Raw genomic sequence first — 17,502 nt, 5'->3', positions numbered from 1 at the left:
TTGACATGCTTCTAAGAACGGTATTGGAACATTTTTGACTTTTCATCTCTGGTACCGCGCTCGCGCGTTATGCCTTTGGATAGTGCTCTGTATTTGGACATAAATATGGATTATTTTGAACAAAAACAACATTTCTTGTGGAAGTAGCAGTCCTGGGAGTGCATTCTGACGAAGATCAGCAAAGGTAAGAGAATATTTATAATACTAATTCTGAGTTTAGTTGACCCCAGAACTTGGCGGGTATCTGTATAGCTTGCTGTGATGGCAAGCTATGTACTCAGAATATTGAAAAATGTGCTTTCTCCGTAAAGCTATTTACAAATCTGACAAAGCGGTTCCATCCAGGAGTAGTCCATCTATAATTCTTTAAATAATTGTTATATATTTTGTCAACGTTTATGATGAGTATTGTTGTAAATTGATGTGCTCATTCACCGGACGTTTTGGTGGGAATACATTTTCTGAACGTCACACGCCAATGTAAAAAAATGCCGTTTTTTGGATACAAATATAAACTTTATCGAAGAAAACATACATGTATTGTATAACATAATGTCCTAGGAGTGTCATCTGATGCAGATCATCAAAGGTTAGTGCTGCATTTAGCTGTGTTTTGTTTTTTTGTGATGCATCTAGTTGCTTGGAAAATGGCTGTGTGATTATTTGTGTCTATGTACTCTCCTGACATAATCTAATGTTTTGCTTTCGTTGCAAAGCCTTTTTGAAATCGGACAATGTGGTTAGATTAACGAGAGTCTTATCTTTAAAATGGTGTAAAATAGTCGTATGTTTGAGAAATTTGAATTATGAGATTTTGTTGTTTTTGAATTTTCCGTCCTGATATTTCACTGGCTGTGTCCCGCAGGTGGAGGACGATAGCGTCCCACCTAGCCCATAGAAGTTAAATAGTACCCACAAAACACCAGTCTCAACGTCAACAGTGAAGAGGCGACTCCAGGATGCTGGCCTTCTAGGCAGAGTTCCTCTGTCCAGTGTCTGTTATTTTCCCCATCTTAATCTATTCTTTTTATTGGCCAGTCTGAGATATGGCTTTTTCTTTACAAAACTCTGCCTTTGACCTTCTTAAAACAATTCCATATAGCTTGTTACAGCCTACCCCTTGTTCCAGTACAGCCAGCTGGTCCCTAGCAGGAACCCCTCCAATGATCAGAAGATCTCTGTAATAACACACACACACACACACACACACACACACACACACACACCGCATTATAAACACACACATACACGGCAGCACGAGAGACAGAGAGCACGAGAGACAGAGAGCACGAGAGACAGAGAGCACGAGAGACAGAGAGCACGAGAGACAGAGAGCACGAGAGACAGAGAGCACGAGAGACAGAGAGAACGAGAGACAGAGAGAACGAGAGACAGAGAAAACGAGACAGAGAGAACGAGAGACAGAGAGCACGAGAGACAGAGAGCACGAGAGACAGAGAGCACGAGAGACAGAGAGCACGAGAGACAGAGAGCACGAGAGACAGAGAGAACGAGAGACAGAGAGAACGAGAGACAGAGAAAACGAGACAGAGAGAACGAGAGACAGAGAGAACGAGAGACAGAGAGCACGAGAGACAGAGAGAACGAGACATGTACCGTACCTGAGCTTGGGATTGTCCACATATCTCTTACACTGGTTAACGTTGTTGAGGGTCTGTTCAGCAAGCTCTTTAGACGGCTCGACGATCAGAGCTTTGGGACCACAGGACGAAGACTTCACCTCCGACACCTTAACGCTGCCTACATCAGAGAGAGACGCAGTCAACTACCAGGGAATCAAAGCAGAAAGGGAGAAAGTCATGTTGGTATATCCAGGACGGGGTCTAACAGAGGGGACGGGGTCTAACGGGGGGGACGGGGTCTAACAGGGGGACATGGTCTAACGGGGTCTACAGGGGGACATGGTCTAACGGGGGGACGGGGTCTAACGGGGGGACGGGGTCTAACAGGGGGGACGGGGTCTAACAGGGGGGACATGGTCTAACAGGGGGGACGGGGTCTACAGGGGGACGGGGTCTAACAGGGGACGGGGTCTAACGGGGGGGACGGGGTCTAACGGGGGGGACGGGGTCTAACGGGGGGACGGGGTCTAACGGGGGGGACGGGGTCTACAGGAGGACGGGGTCTACAGGAGGACGGGGTCTAACGGGGGGACGGGGTCTAACGGGGGGACGGGGTCTAACGGGGGACGGGGTCTAACGGGGGACGGGGTCTAACGGGGGACGGGGTCTAACGGGGGGACGGGGTCTAACGGGGGACGGGGTCTAACGGGGGGGGACGGGGTCTACAGGGGGACAGGGTCTACAGGGGGACGGGGTCTACAGGGGGACGGGGTCTACAGGGGGACGGGGTCTACAGGGGGGACGGGGTCTACAGGGGGACGGGGTCTAACAGGGGGACGGGGTCTAACAGGGGGACGGGGTCTACAGGGGGACGGGGTCTACAGGGGGACGGGGTCTACAGGGGGACGGGGTCTACAGGGGGACGGGGTCTACAGGGGGACGGGGTCTAACAGGGGGACGGGGGCTAACGGGGGGACGGGGTCTAACGGAGGACGGGGTCTACAGGGGGACGGGGTCTAACAGGGGGACGGGGTCTAACAGGGGGACGGGGTCTAACAGGGGGGACGGGGGTTCTACAGGGGACGGGGGGTCTACAGGGGGACGGGGTCTACAGGGGGACGGGGGTCTAACGGGGGGACGGGGTCTAACGGGGGGACGGGGTCTACAGGGGGACGGGGTCTACAGGGGGACGGGGTCTAACAGGGGGACGGGGTCTACAGGGGGACGGGGTCTACAGGGGGACATGGTCTACAGGGGGACGGGGTCTAACAGGGGGGACGGGGTCTAACAGGGGGGACGGGGTCTAACAGGGGGACATGGTCTACAGGGGGACATGGTCTACAGGGGGACATGGTCTACAGGAGGACGGGGTCTAACAGGGGGGACGGGGTCTAACAGGGGGAACGGGGTCTAACAGGGGGACATGGTCTAACGGGGTCTACAGGGGGGCGGGGTTATTGAGGTAATAGTGGCTAAACAGTATTCATTGGTTAGTTTCTCACGTGTCTGGCTGGACTTGACCACACCCCCCTACCTGTCTGGCTGGACTAGACCACACCCCCCTACCTGTCTGGCTGGACTAGACCACACCCCCCTACCTGTCTGGCTGGACTTGACCACACCCCCCTACCTGTCTGGCTGGACTTGACCACACCCCCCCCCTACCTGTCTGGCTGGACTAGACCACACCCCCCTACCTGTCTGGCTGGACTAGACCACACCCCCCTACCTGTCTGGCTGGACTAGACCACACCCCCCTACCTGTCTGGCTGGACTTGACCACACCCCCCTACCTGTCTGGCTGGAATAGACCACACCCCCCTACCTGTCTGGCTGGACTAGACCACACCCCCCTACCTGTCTGGCTGGACTTGACCACACCCCCCTACCTGTCTGGCTGGACTTGACCACACCCCCCTACCTGTCTGGCTGGACTAGACCACACCCCCCTACCTGTCTGGCTGGACTAGACCACACCCCCTACCTGTCTGGCTGGATTTGACCACACCCCCTACCTGTCTGGCTGGATTTGACCACACCCCCTACCTGTCTGGCTGGATTTGACCACACCCCCCTACCTGTCTGGCTGGACTAGACCACACCCCCCTACCTGTCTGGCTGGACTAGACCACACCCCCCTACCTGTCTGGCTGGACTTGACCACACCCCCCTACCTGTCTGGCTGGACTTGACCACACCCCCCTACCTGTCTGGCTGGACTAGACCACACCCCCCTACCTGTCTGGCTGGACTAGACCACACCCCCCTACCTGTCTGGCTGGACTTGACCACACCCCCCTACCTGTCTGGCTGGACTTGACCACACCCCCCTACCTGTCTGGCTGGACTAGACCACACCCCCCTACCTGTCTGGCTGGATTTGACCACACCCCCTACCTGTCTGGCTGGATTTGACCACACCCCCTACCTGTCTGGCTGGATTTGACCACACCCCCTACCTGTCTGGCTGGATTTGACCACACCCCCCTACCTGTCTGGCTGGATTTGACCACACCCCCCTACCTGTCTGGCTGGATTTGACCACATGTCCCTCAGCAGCTTGGTCCACCGCCACGAAGCCCGTCTTGGGGGGATTCTTAAACTCCTCCCCCCCAAAGTTAAACTTCAGCTCTGCGTTCTGTCAGGAGGAGAGAAGAGAGTCTGTTAGAGCGCCGCGTCCCAACGCCCGGGTAGAGCGCCGCGTCCCAACGCCCGGTAGAACGCCACGTCCCAACGCCCGGTAGAACGCCACGTCCCAACGCCCGGTAGAACGCCACGTCCCAACGCCCGTTAGAGCGCCGCGTCCCAACGCCCGGTAGAACGCCACGTCCCAACGCCCGGTAGAACGCCGCGTCCCAACGCCCGGTAGAACGCCACGTCCCAACGCCCGGTAGAACGCCACGTCCCAACGCCCGTTAGAGCGCCGCGTCCCAACGCCCGGTAGAACGCCACGTCCCAACGCCCGGTAGAACGCCGCGTCCCAACGCCCGGTAGAACGCCACGTCCCAACGCCCGGTAGAGCGCCGCGTCCCAACGCCCGGTAGAACGCCGCGTCCCAACGCCCGGTAGAACGCCGCGTCCAACGCCCGGTAGAGCGCCGCGTCCCAACGCCCGGGTAGAGCTCCACGTCCCAACGCCCGGTAGAACGCCACGTCCCAACGCCCGGTAGAGCTCCACGTCCCAACGCCCGGTAGAACGCCACGTCCCAACGCCCGGTAGAGCGCCGCGTCCCAACGCCCGTAGAACGCCACGTCCCAACGCCCGGTAGAACGCCACGTCCCAACGCCCGTTAGAGCGCCGCGTCCCAACGCCCGGGTAGAGCGCCGCGTCCCAACGCCCGGTAGAACGCCACGTCCCAACGCCCGGTAGAGCGCCGCGTCCCAACGCCCGGTAGAACGCCGCGTCCCAACGCCCGGGTAGAGCGCCGCGTCCCAACGCCCGGGTAGAGCGCCGCGTCCCAACGCCCGGGTAGAGCGCCGCGTCCCAACGCCCGGGTAGAGCGCCGCGTCCCAACGCCCGTTAGAACGCCGCGTCCCAACGCCCGTTAGAGCGCCGCGTCCCAACGCCCGTTAGAGCGCCGCGTCCCAACGCCCGTTAGAGCGCCGCGTCCCAACGCCCGGTAGAACGCCACGTCCCAACGCCCGGTAGAACGCCGCGTCCCAACGCCCGTTAGAGCGCCGCGTCCCAACGCCCGTTAGAGCGCCGCGTCCCAACGCCCGGGTAGAGCGCCGCGTCCCAACGCCCGGGTAGAGCGCCGCGTCCCAACGCCCGGGTAGAGCGCCGCGTCCCAACGCCCGGTAGAACGCCACGTCCCAACGCCCGTTAGAGCGCCGCGTCCCAACGCCCGGTAGAACGCCACGTCCCAACGCCCGTTAGAGCGCCGCGTCCCAACGCCCGTTAGAGCGCCGCGTCCCAACGCCCGGGTAGAGCGCCGCGTCCCAACGAACGGGTAGAGCGCCGCGTCCCAACGCCCCGGTAGAACGCCACGTCCCAACGCCCGTTAGAGCGCCGCGTCCCAACGCCCGGTAGAGCGCTGCGTCCCAACGCCCGTTAGAACGCCACGTCCCAACGCCCGTTAGAACGCCACGTCCCAACGCCCGGTAGAACGCCACGTCCCAACGCCCGGTAGAACGCCACGTCCCAACGCCCGTTAGAGCGCCGCGTCCCAACGCCCGTTAGAACGCCGCGTCCCAACGCCCGGTAGAGCGCCGCGTCCCAACGCCCGGTAGAACGCCGCGTCCCAACGCCCGGTAGAACGCCGCGTCCCAACGCCCGGTAGAACGCCGCGTCCCAACGCCCGGTAGAGCGCCGCGTCCCAACGCCCGGGTAGAGCGCCGCGTCCCAACGCCCGGGTAGAGCGCCGCGTCCCAACGCCCGGTAGAACGCCACGTCCCAACGCCCGTTAGAGCGCCGCGTCCCAACGCCCGGTAGAACGCCACGTCCCAACGCCCGTTAGAGCGCCGCGTCCCAACGCCCGGTAGAACGCCACGTCCCAACGCCCGTTAGAGCGCCGCGTCCCAACGCCCGGTAGAACGCCACGTCCCAACGCCCGTTAGAGCGCCGCGTCCCAACGCCCGGGTAGAACGCCGCGTCCCAACGCCCGGGTAGAGCGCCGCGTCCCAACGCCCGGTAGAACGCCACGTCCCAACGCCCGTTAGAGCGCCGCGTCCCAACGCCCGGTAGAACGCCACGTCCCAACGGAGAACGCTGGAACTTATGAATCCATGTAGATAATTGTATGGCTTATCGTTCCTTTACAAAACAATATTAAAAAGGCATTAATGACATATTAATGTTGTATAGGTATAATATACAACGCCTTCAGAACAATACTCCCCGACTTTAATTCAAAATGGATTAAATATATTTTCTCTTCTTTACACACAATTAACCATTATGACAAAGTTAAACATTTGAGACATTTTTGGAAATGTATTTAAAAAAAAAAAAAGACATACAGAAATCTCATTTACATCAGTATTCACATCCCTCAGTCAATACATGTTAAAAATCACTTTTTGCAGCGATTACAGCCACGAGTCTTTCTGGGTAAATCTCTAAGAGCTGTGAGTCCTTCTGGGTAAGTCTCTAAGAGCTGTGAGTGTTTCTGGGTAAGTCTCTAAGAGCTGTGAGTGTTTCTGGGTAAGTCTCTAAGAGCTGTGAGTCCTTCTGGGTAAGTCTCTAAGAGCTGTGGGTCTTTCTGGGTAAGGCTCTAAGAGTTTTCCACAACTGGATTATACAATATTTGCACATTGTCTTCTAAATTCTCCAAGCTCTGTCCAGTTGGTTGTTGATCATTACTAGATAACCATTTTGAAGTCTTGTCATAGATTTTCAAGCAGATATACAGGACCAGTCAACAGTTTGGACACTCCTACTCATTCCAGGGTTGTTCTTTATTTTTACTATTTTCTACATTGTAGAATAATAGTGAAGACATCAAAACTATGAAATAACACATATGGAATCATGTAGAAACCAGATTATTCAAAGTAGCCACCCTTTGCCTTGATGACTGCCAAGAGTGTACAAAGCTTTCTTAAATTCTACAACGTAGAAAATAGTAAAAATAAAGAAAAACCCTTGAAATGAGCAGGTATTCTAAAATCTTTGACCGGTAGTGAGTGACTGTGTGTGTGTGTGTGTGTGTGTGTGTGTGTGTGTGTGTGTGTGTGTGTGTGTGTGTGTGTGTGTGTACATACCTTGAGAACACAGGAAGCAAAGAAGGGCTGGTTCTTCAGAGGAGCTGGGATCTCAAACGCCAAGCCCAGGTCAGTACCTGAGAGAGACAGAGAGAGAGTTGGAGTTAAAACCCTACAGGAGGGTTTCTCTCCAGGAACAGGGTTGGAGTTAAAACCCTACAGGAGGGTCTCTCTCCAGGAACAGGGTTGGAGTTAAAACCTCCAGGAGGGTATCTCTCCAGGAACAGGGTTGGTGAACCCTGACCTAAAACAGTACACACAATACGGGAAGGAATCAAACCGTTTTTGGAGAAGGAGAGGTGTCCGTTGTCCAGATCCAGATAACATCCCATGGTGTCGTGCATGGTGAACTCCTACAGGACAGAGAGAGAGAGACAACTGGTCACTGACTGACTGACTGGGCTGGCCTGGCTGACTGGGCTGGCTGACTGGGCTGGCCTGGCTGACTGGGCTGGCTGACTGGGCTGACTGGGCTGGCCTGGCTGACTGACTGGGCTGGCCTGGCTGACTGGGCTGGCTGACTGGGCTGGCTGACTGGGCTGGCTGACTGGCCTGGCTGACTGGGCTGGCCTGGCTGACTGACTGGGCTGGACGACTGCCTGGCTGGCTGGGATGGCTGACTGACTGGGCTGAATGACTGACTGGGCTGAATGACTGACTGGGCTGACTGACTGACTGGGCTGACTGACTGACTGGGCTGACTGACTGGGCTGACTGACTACGGTCTGTCCAATGGAACCCTATTCCCTAAAAATCAGGTGAATTTCAGATTCTCCCTGACAGACGTTTTTAGTTCACACTGAAAAACAATTGACAGTCTGGAAAATGATCGAGCGTATCATCAACGCTAGGGATCGAATAGAGCTACAGGTAAATATTACAGATCATCTACAGCGTACCTCTCCATAACTGTCAAACTGTTTGTTGTGAGATTTCTTCCCCGTTCCTCCGAAGCCAAAGCCGTACTTATCAGTACCTGGTAAACAACACAACAGTAGTGATGGTTAAAACATTAAACAGCCAGACAGACAGTGAAATGTACTTTTTAGTGACAGGGGGCAGTATTCGGAAATTCAGATGAATGACGTGCCCAAATTAAACTGCCTGCTACTCGTGCCCAGAAGCTAGGATATGCATATTATTAGCAGATTTGGATAGAAAACACTCTGACGTTTCTAAAACTGTTTAAATGATGTCTGTGAGTATAACAGAACTCATATGGCAGACAAAAACCTAAGAAAAGATCCAACCAGGAAGTGTGGAAATCTGAGGTTTGTAGTTTTTCAAGCGATTCCCTATCCAGTGTCTGTGGGGTCATTTTGCACTTCCTAAGGCTTCCACTAGATGTCAACAGTCTTTAGAACGTCGTTTCATGCTTCTACTGTGACTGGGGAGAGAACAAGAGATCCTGGAATTAGATGCGTGAGAAAATGACATGAGTTCAGTGGCGCACGCTCACGTGAGAGTTAGCTATGTTCCTTTTCATTTCTGAAGACAAAGGAATCGTCCAGTTGGAATATTATGGAAGATAAAAACATCCTAAAGATTGATTCTATACATCGTTTGACATGTTTCTACGAACTGTAATATAACTTTTTTGACTTTTTAGTCTGAACTTGACTGCGCGAGAACAGTGCATTTCGTGTACTCTACCGAACGCACAAAACAAAAAGGAGGTATTTGGACATATATATGGACTTTATCGAAACAAATGAACATTTATTGAGGGACTGGGATTTCTGGGAGTGCATTCCGATGAAGATCAAAGGTAAGTGAATATTTATGTTATTTCTGAGTTTTGTTGACTCCACAAAATGGCGGGTTTGGTTTCGTGACTGAGCGCTGTACTCAGATTATTGCAAAGTGTGCATTCCCCGTGAAGCTTTTTTGAAATCTGTCACTGCGGTTGCATTAAGATAATGTTTATCTATAATTCTTTGAATAACAGTTAAATATTTTATCAACGTTTATGATGAGTATTTCTATAAATTGATGTGCTCATTCACCGGAAGTTTTTGGAGGAAAAACATTTCTGAACATTACGGGCCAATGTAAAATGGGGTTTTTGGATATAAATATGAACTTTATCGAGCAAAACATACATGTATTGTGTAACATGAAGTCCTATGAGTGCCATCTGATGAAGATCATCAAAGGTTAGTGATTAATTTTAGCTGTATTTCAGGTTTTTGTGACGCCTCTCCTTGCTTGGAAAATGGCTGTGTGGTTTCTCGTCTCGGCGCTGTCCTAACATAATCTAATGTTTTGCTTTCGCCGTAAAGCCTTTTTGAAATCGTACAATGTGGTTGGATTAAGGAGAATCTTATCTTTAAAATGGGATATAATACTTGTATGTTTGAGAAATTTGAATTATGAGATTTTTGTTGTTTTGAATTTGTCGCCCTGATATTTCACTGGCTGTTGAATAGTGTGTCACTAGCGTCCCACATACCCCAGAGGTTAACCGGACTCAGTGTCCGACAGTGAAATGAACCAGACTCGGTGTGAAGACTCAGCGAGGTACTTGCCTAAGTCCAAAGCTGCCTGGCTGGTAGACCAGCCGATCCTACACAGGCCCTGGTCATGACATGATACCTCATAGTAGTACTTCCCTAGAGAGAGACAGAGAGAGAGAGATAAGAGACGGAGCAGCATGTGTACATTTGGTAGTGTGTGTGTGTGTGTATATGTATGTTTGTGCGTGTCTTACCCTTGGTGATGGCTTTGGTAGAGTGTGTGTGTGTGTGTGTGTGTGCGCGTGCGTGCGTGTCTCACCCTTGGTGATGGCTTTGGTAGAGTGTGTGTGTGTGTGTGTGTGTGTGAGTGTGCGTGTCTCACCCTTGGTGATGGCTTTGGTAGAGTGTGTGTGTGTGTGCGCGTGCGGTGCGTGTTACCCTTGGTGATGGCTTTGGTAGAGTGTGTGTGTGTGTGTGTGTGAGAGTGTGCGTGTCTCACCCTTGGTGATGGCTTTGGTAGAGCGACAGCCATGCCATTCTTTAAACTCCCTGCTTTGACAACACAGTCCGTCTGGTCCAATGGCTGAAGGGGAGAAGGGGAAAAAAATACAGTAAACCTCACGTTGAAAATTAAAACGAGTAGTGCTTAAAAAACGTAACAGGAAGTACCATCCTACATCACAGGAAGAGACACAATGAGCACGCCGACTCACCGAAAGCTGTGCTTCTGTCATACGGGTTCATCTGCCATTTGTTGAAGACTGAAACAGACAGAAACGCAGGCTGGTCAAATGTATGATTACTAATAAAACAGTCAAATTATATTATAAAAACAGGTTGTTTTGGATCCTGGTTGCTGATTGGTTGATAGCAGTGAGTTTATAAATCACCATATTCCACGGGTAACATTTCCAATAGATTAATTAAACGTCTATCCACTGTCCCACAGCCCAGCCAGTCAATATATAAACGTCATTTCCTTGGGGGGGGGGGGGGGGGGGGGGGGAGTGAATAATGAATATTGTCCATGTACTAACCTAGCAGCGTGGGGGGGTGAAGCCTTGATGTGTGCCTACCCGATCTGTGAAATACGTTGCAGTTTGTTTTGGTAACAATCTTCCCCACGTCACGCATACGAAGGAATGTGACGATACTAACAGCTTCTCTAATCCAGACCAATTCATTAAAAAAATGGCTAGCTAGCTATCAGAGGAGAACAGCTAGCTATCAGAGGAGAACAGCTAGCTATCAGAGGGAGAACAGCTAGCTATCAGAGGGAGAACAGCTAGCTTCCAGAGGGAGAAGAGCTAGCTTCCAGAGGGAGAAGAGCTAGCTTCCAGAGGGAGAAGAGCTAGCTTCCAGAGGGAGAAGAGCTAGCTTCCAGAGGGAGAAGAGCTAGCTTCCAGAGGGAGAAGAGCTAGCTTCCAGAGGGAGAAGAGCTAGCTTCCAGAGGGAGAAGAGCTAGCTTCCAGAGGGAGAAGAGCTAGCTTCCAGAGGAGAAGAGCTAGCTTCCAGAGGAGAAGAGCTAGCTTCCAGAGGAGAAGAGCTAGCTTCCAGAGGAGAAGAGCTAGCTTCCAGAGGAGAACAGCTAGCTTCCAGAGGAGAACAGCTAGCTTCCAGAGGAGAACAGCTAGCTTCCAGAGGAGAACAGCTAGCTTCCAGAGGAGAACAGCTAGCTATCAGAGGGAGAAGAGCTAGCTATCAGAGGGAGAAGAGCTAGCTATCAGAGGGAGAAGAGCTAGCTATCAGAGGGAGAAGAGCTAGCTATCAGAGGGAGAAGAGCTAGCTATCAGAGGAGAAGAGCTAGCTATCAGAGGGAGAAGAGCTAGCTATCAGAGGGAGAAGAGCTAGCTATCAGAGGGAGAAGAGCTAGCTATCAGAGGGAGAAGAGCTAGCTATCAGAGGGAGAAGAGCTAGCTATCAGAGGGAGAAGAGCTAGCTATCAGAGGGAGAAGAGCTAGCTATCAGAGGGAGAAGAGCTAGCTATCAGAGGGAGAGCTAGCCTATCAGAGGGAGTAGAGCTAGCTATCAGAGGGAGAAGAGCTAGCTATCAGAGGGAGAAGAGCTAGCTATCAGAGGGAGAAGAGCTAGCTATCAGAGGGAGAAGAGCTAGCTTCCAGAGGAGAACAGCTAGCTATCAGAGGGAGAAGAGCTAGCTATCAGAGGAGAACAGCTAGCTATCAGAGGGAGAAGAGCTAGCTATCAGAGGGAGAAGAGCTAGCTATCAGAGGAGAACAGCTAGCTTCCAGAGGAGAACAGCTAGCTTCCAGAGGAGAACAGCTAGCTTCCAGAACTATCTTATTGACTTGTTGCTCATTTTATAAAACAGGATTTTTAAAAAATCATTATTTATTGAAGTTCTTGCCGCTTGTAATCATTAAACCTCTAGCAGCTAGTTAAATTCCAAATGATTTGTTGAGCATAGCAACGTGAGATGAATAAAATGAACGACTGGGTCAAAACATCATAGAATTCACCACCTGTTTGGGTAGCAGCTCCACAACTAACAACTGGCTTTCTCTTTCCTCCCCCCCTCCCTCCCTCCCCATCCTCCCCCTTGCCTCCCCTCCCCCCCTCGCCTCCCCTCCCCTCCCCCTTGCCTCTCTCCCCATCCTCCCCTCCCCCTTGCCTCCCCTCCCCCCCTCCCCTCCCCCTTGCCTCTCTCCCCATCCTCCCCTCCCCCTTGCCTCCCCTCCCCATCCTCCCCTCCCCCTTGCCTCCCCTCCCCATCCTCCCCCTTGCCTCGCATCCTCCCCTCCCCATCCTCCCCTCCCTGTCCTCCCTTCCTACCCTCCCCCTTGCCTCCCCCTCCCTATCCTCCCCTCCCACCCTCTCCTCCCCGTCTACCCTCCCCCCCTGCCCCCCCCCCTCCCTTGCCTCCCCTTCTACCCTCTCCCTTGCCTCCCCTCCTCCCCCTTTGCCTCCCCTCCCCCCTCCTTTGCCTCCCCTCCCCCCCTCACAATCTATATTGTCTGATGGAAGGATGAAGTAACACATTTACTCATTAAAAACAACGTTAATGAAAACATGTCGTTAATATTTTTTATAAATATATGTTTTTATAAAAGCAATAAGGGCCCTCAAACCCGGGAACGATCGTGAGTTAACTCCCCTTCTAAAAACCGTCTGTTTCCTGATCCTCGACTTCACCTCGGGCCTAAAAACAACATCCCCTTAGGCGTTATGATATGATCATCCACAGGTTCTCATTCCTTAAGTACGGAAGTAGGAAAAGGCAGTGCTCAAAGTGGACTGAAAACAGGTGGAAACGAGTCATTCCGGATGCTGGTAGTCCATATATTTTAGGTGCTGGTATGATCATATATAAAGGACATGGTATGTGACCGGTCCATAAGGTGTACTTGTACATTAAAACGAAAAGGTTCACCCATTTTGAATTGTTAATTTATGTTGTTTTTTTTGTGAATCTCTTGAGTATATCGATTCCCTGAGTCATTTCATATTTTATTATATAAATATATATTTTATATTATTTTGGGGGTGGAGTTATTATATCTAAACAGTCAGATTTCAACACTGGCTGATTTCATATCTCGTCTCCAATGACCTATTCATCATATTTATGTGACACAACAACTTTTGAGAAAACGTGTCATTTAAACGGAGGGTCCAGCACATTTCGTCCTGTTCGCCTTCCTCTTTGGTCCAGGATGCATTGCATGGTGCCGTTGACAGAGATGTTTTTGATGTTCCGTCATTCGTTGAATTCCTAAAACGCCCCACCCAGCAGACGGTCGACCAATCGCGTTCACGTTGTCATGCCGTGTCACGCGGTTGCTTTAAAAAAATAAAAAATAAAAAATCGTAACGCAATCCCCATCTCAAAGTCAGTGGGCATTTTGTTACGTTACAGCCTTATTTTGAAATGGATTAAATCGTTTTTCCCCCGCAGTATTTCTACTTTGCACTTTCTTCCACTACAAATCCACCATTCCAGTGTTTTACTTGCTATATTGTATTTACTTTGCCACCATGGCCTATTTATTGCCTTTACCTCCCTTATCTCACCTCATTTGCTCACATTGTATATAGACTTATTTTTCTACTGTATTATTGACTGTATGTTTGTTTTACTCCATGTGTAACTCTGTGTTGTTGTATGTTGTCGAACTGCTTTGCTTTATCTTGGCCAGGTCGCAATTGTAAATGAGAACTTGTTCTCAACTGGCCTACCTGGTTAAATAAAGGTGAAATATATATATTTTTAATTAATACACACACAAAACCCCATATTGCCAAAGTAAAAACAGGTTATTAGGCATTTTAGCAAATTTATAAAAAATGTTAAACTGAAATATCACATTTACATAAGTATTCAGACCCCTAGACTTTCTCATAATTATGTTACGTTACAGCCTTATTCTAAAAATGAGAATGAAAACAATTTAATCCCATCTACACACAATACCCCATAATGACAAAGCAAAAACAGGTTTTAGAAATATCACATTTCCATAAGTATTCAGACCCTTTACTCAGTATTTTGTTGAAGTATCTTTGGCAGCGATTACAGCCTCCAGTCTTCTTGGGTATGACGCTACAAGCTTGGCACACCTGTATTTGGGGAGTTTCTCCCATTCTTCTCTGCAGATCCTCTCAAGCTCTGTAAGGTTGGATGGGGAGCGTCGCTGCACAGCTATTATCAAGTCTCTCCAGAGATGTTAGATCGAGTTCAAGTCTGGGCTCTGGCTGGGCCACTCAAGGACATTCAGAGACTTGTCCCGAAGCCACTCCTGCATTGTCTTGGCTGTGTGCTTAGGGTCGTTGTCCTGTTGGAAGGTGAACCTTTGCCCCAGTCTGAGGTCCTGAGCGCTCTGGAGCAGGTTTTCATCAAGGATCTCTCTGTACTTTACTCCGTTCATCTTTCCCTCGATCCTGACTAGTCTCCCAGTCCCTGCTGCTCAAAAACATACCCACAGCATGATGCTGCCACCACCATGCTTCACCGTAGGGATGGTGCCAGGTTTCCTCCAGATGTGATGCTTGGCATTCAGGCCAAAGAGTTCAATCTTGTTTTCATCAGACCAGAGAATCTTGTTTCTCATGGTCTGAGAGTCCTTTAGGTGCCTTTTGGCAAATTCCAAGTGGGCTGTCATGGGCATTTTACTGAGGAGTGGCTTCCGTCTGGCCCCTCTACCATAAAGGCCTGATTGGTGGAGTGCTGCAGAGATGGTTGTCCTTCTGGAAGTTTCTCCCATCTCCACAGAGGAACGCTAGAGCTCTGTCAGAGTGACCATCGGGTTTCTTGGACACCTCCCTGACCAAGGCCCTTCTCCCCCGATTGCTCAGTTTGGCCGGGCGGCCAGCTCTAGGAAGAGTCTTGGTGGTTCCAAACTTCTTCCATTTAAGAATGATGGAGGCCACTGTGTTCTTGGGGACCTTCAATGCTGCAGAAATGTTTTGGTACCCTTCCCCAGATCTGTGCCTCGACACAATCCTGTTTTGGAGCTCTACGGACAATTCCTTCCACCTCATAGCTTGGTTTTTGCTCTGACATGCACAGTCAACTGTGGGACCTTATATAGACAGGTGTGTGCCTTTCCAAATCATGTCCATTCAATTTAATTTACCACAGATGGACTCCAATCAAGTTGTAGAAACATCTCAAGGATGATCAATGGAAACAGGATGCACCTGAGCTCAATTTACAGTCTCATAGCAAAGGGTCTGAATATTTATATAAATAAGGTTTCTGTTTCAATTTTTTTATCAATTTGCAAAAAAATCTAAAAACCTGTTTTCACTTTGTCATTATGGGGTATCGTGTTTAGATAGATGACAAGGAAGCAGTCTGAATCCATTCCCCAAGGTACTGTATGTCCCAGAAGGAAGGCAAGCAGTCTGAATCCATTCCCCAAGGCACTGTATGTCCCAGAAGGAAGGCAAGCAGTCTGAATCCATTCCCCAAGGCACTGTATGTCCCAGAAGGAAGGCAAGCAGTCTGAATCCATTCCCCAAGGCACTGTATGTCCAGAAGGAAGGGCAAGTAGTCTGAATCCATTCCCCAAGGCACTGTATGTCCCAGAAGGAAGGCAAGCAGTCCTGAATCCATTCCCCAAGGCACTGTATGTCCCAGAAGGAAGGCAAGCAGTCTGAATCCATTCCCCAAGGCACTGTATGTCCCAGAAGGAAGGCAAGCAGTCTGAATCCATTCCCCAAGGCACTGTATGTCCCGAAGGAAGGCAAGCAGTCTGAATCCATTCCCCAAGGCACTGTATGTCCCAGAAGGGAAGGCAAGCAGTCTGAATCCATTCCCAAGGCACTGTATGTCCCAGAAGGAAGGCAAGCAGTCTGAATCCATTCCCCAAGGCACGGTATGTCCCAGAAGGAAGGCAAGCAGTCTGAATCCATTCCCCAAGGCACTGTATGTCCCAGAAGGAAGGCAAGCAGTCTGAATCCATTCCCCAAGGCACTGTATGTCCCAGAAGGAAGGCAAGCAGTCTGAATCCATTCCCCAAGGCACTGTATGTCCCAGAAGGAAGGCAAGCAGTCTGAATCCATTCCCCAAGGCACTGTATGTCCCAGAAGGAAGGCAAGCAGTCTGAATCCATTCCCCAAGGCACTGTATGTCCCAGAAGGAAGGCAAGCAGTCTGAATCCATTCCCCAAGGCACTGTATGTCCCAGAAGGAAGGCAAGCAGTCTGAATCCATTCCCCAAGGCACTGTATGTCCCAGAAGGAAGGCAAGCAGTCTGAATCCATCCCCCAAGGCACTGTATGTCCCAGAAGGAAGGCAAGCAGCCTGAATCCATCCCCAAGGCACTGTATGTCCAGAAGGAAGGCAAGCAGCCTGAATCCATTCCCCAAGGCACTGTATGTCCCAGAAGGAAGGCAAGCAGCCTGAATCCATTCCCCAAGGCACTGTATGTCCCAGAAGGAAGGCAAGCAGCCTGAAGCCATTCCCCAAGGCACTGTATGTCCCAGAAGGAAGGCAAGCAGTCTGAATCCATTCCCCAAGGCACTGTATGTCCCAGAAGGAAGGCAGTCAGTCTGAATCCATTCCCCAAGGCACTGTATGTCCCAGAAGGAAGGCAAGCAGTCTGAATCCATTCCCCAAGGCACTGTATGTCCCAGAAGGAAGGCAGTCAGTCTGAATCCATTCCCCAAGGCACTGTATGTCCCAAAAGGAAGGCAAGCAGCTGGTTTTCAGCTGTAACACCATAACGTCCACTGATCAGCTAAAACAAGATCAATAACACACCTGTTTACCACTGTAATAATCTGCCCGTTATGTTACATAGTTATTAACCAAAGTCACATTATTGTCTGAATGTATAATTGTATTAATGCATATATAGCTGTCTCTGGGAAATGCTGCCATCAATTTCCTAATTTAATGACATTGAATATTGATCTTGACCCCCCAAAAATCGGTACTGGCCCTAAAAAAAATCCATTACGGTTGTTCTCTGGATGGCACCGCCACGCCGGATGGCACCGGCCCACTTCAAGCACTGATGACAGGTCAAAGAGATGTCTGTCTGTCTGTCTGTCTGTCATACCTGCTCCACCAGTCTTCACAGCTGTTCTCCCCTTCTTCCCCTCCTGCTGGTCCTTCAGAGTCTCATACACTATCTGGATCACTGGGATAGTGAAGGCCTAGGGAGGGAGGACAGGGGGATGAAAAGGGCAGTAAAAGAGAGAGAGAGAGGGGGGTGGAAAGGGGAGAGGAAGGGGCAGTAAAAGAGAGAGAGAGAGAGAGGGGGGTGGAAAGGGGAGAGGAAGGGGCAGTAAAAGAGAG

The 17,502-nt window shown here is 50.9% G+C and overlaps 1 protein-coding gene across 1 annotated transcript in view; it reads right to left on the bottom strand.

Moving 5' to 3' along the window:
- ddx1 (DEAD (Asp-Glu-Ala-Asp) box helicase 1) overlaps nt 1-17,502 on the bottom strand; it is a gene marked incomplete at its 3' end in the record, with an annotated part of 37,542 nt that overhangs the window by 15,539 nt on the left and 4,501 nt on the right. The window contains 10 exon segments of the mRNA XM_029748108.1: nt 1,118-1,178; nt 1,623-1,761; nt 4,107-4,221; nt 7,286-7,362; nt 7,566-7,638; nt 8,185-8,261; nt 9,814-9,897; nt 10,241-10,324; nt 10,455-10,502; nt 17,264-17,360. Coding sequence (XP_029603968.1) covers nt 1,118-1,178; nt 1,623-1,761; nt 4,107-4,221; nt 7,286-7,362; nt 7,566-7,638; nt 8,185-8,261; nt 9,814-9,897; nt 10,241-10,324; nt 10,455-10,502; nt 17,264-17,360 — 855 coding nt within the window.

Source organism: Salmo trutta, unplaced genomic scaffold, assembly GCF_901001165.1.
Source record: "Salmo trutta unplaced genomic scaffold, fSalTru1.1, whole genome shotgun sequence".
Classification (NCBI taxonomy): domain Eukaryota; kingdom Metazoa; phylum Chordata; class Actinopteri; order Salmoniformes; family Salmonidae; genus Salmo; species Salmo trutta.
The sequence above is the reverse complement of the archived record's forward strand: the minus strand, read 5'-3'. Positions and strand labels throughout refer to the sequence as shown.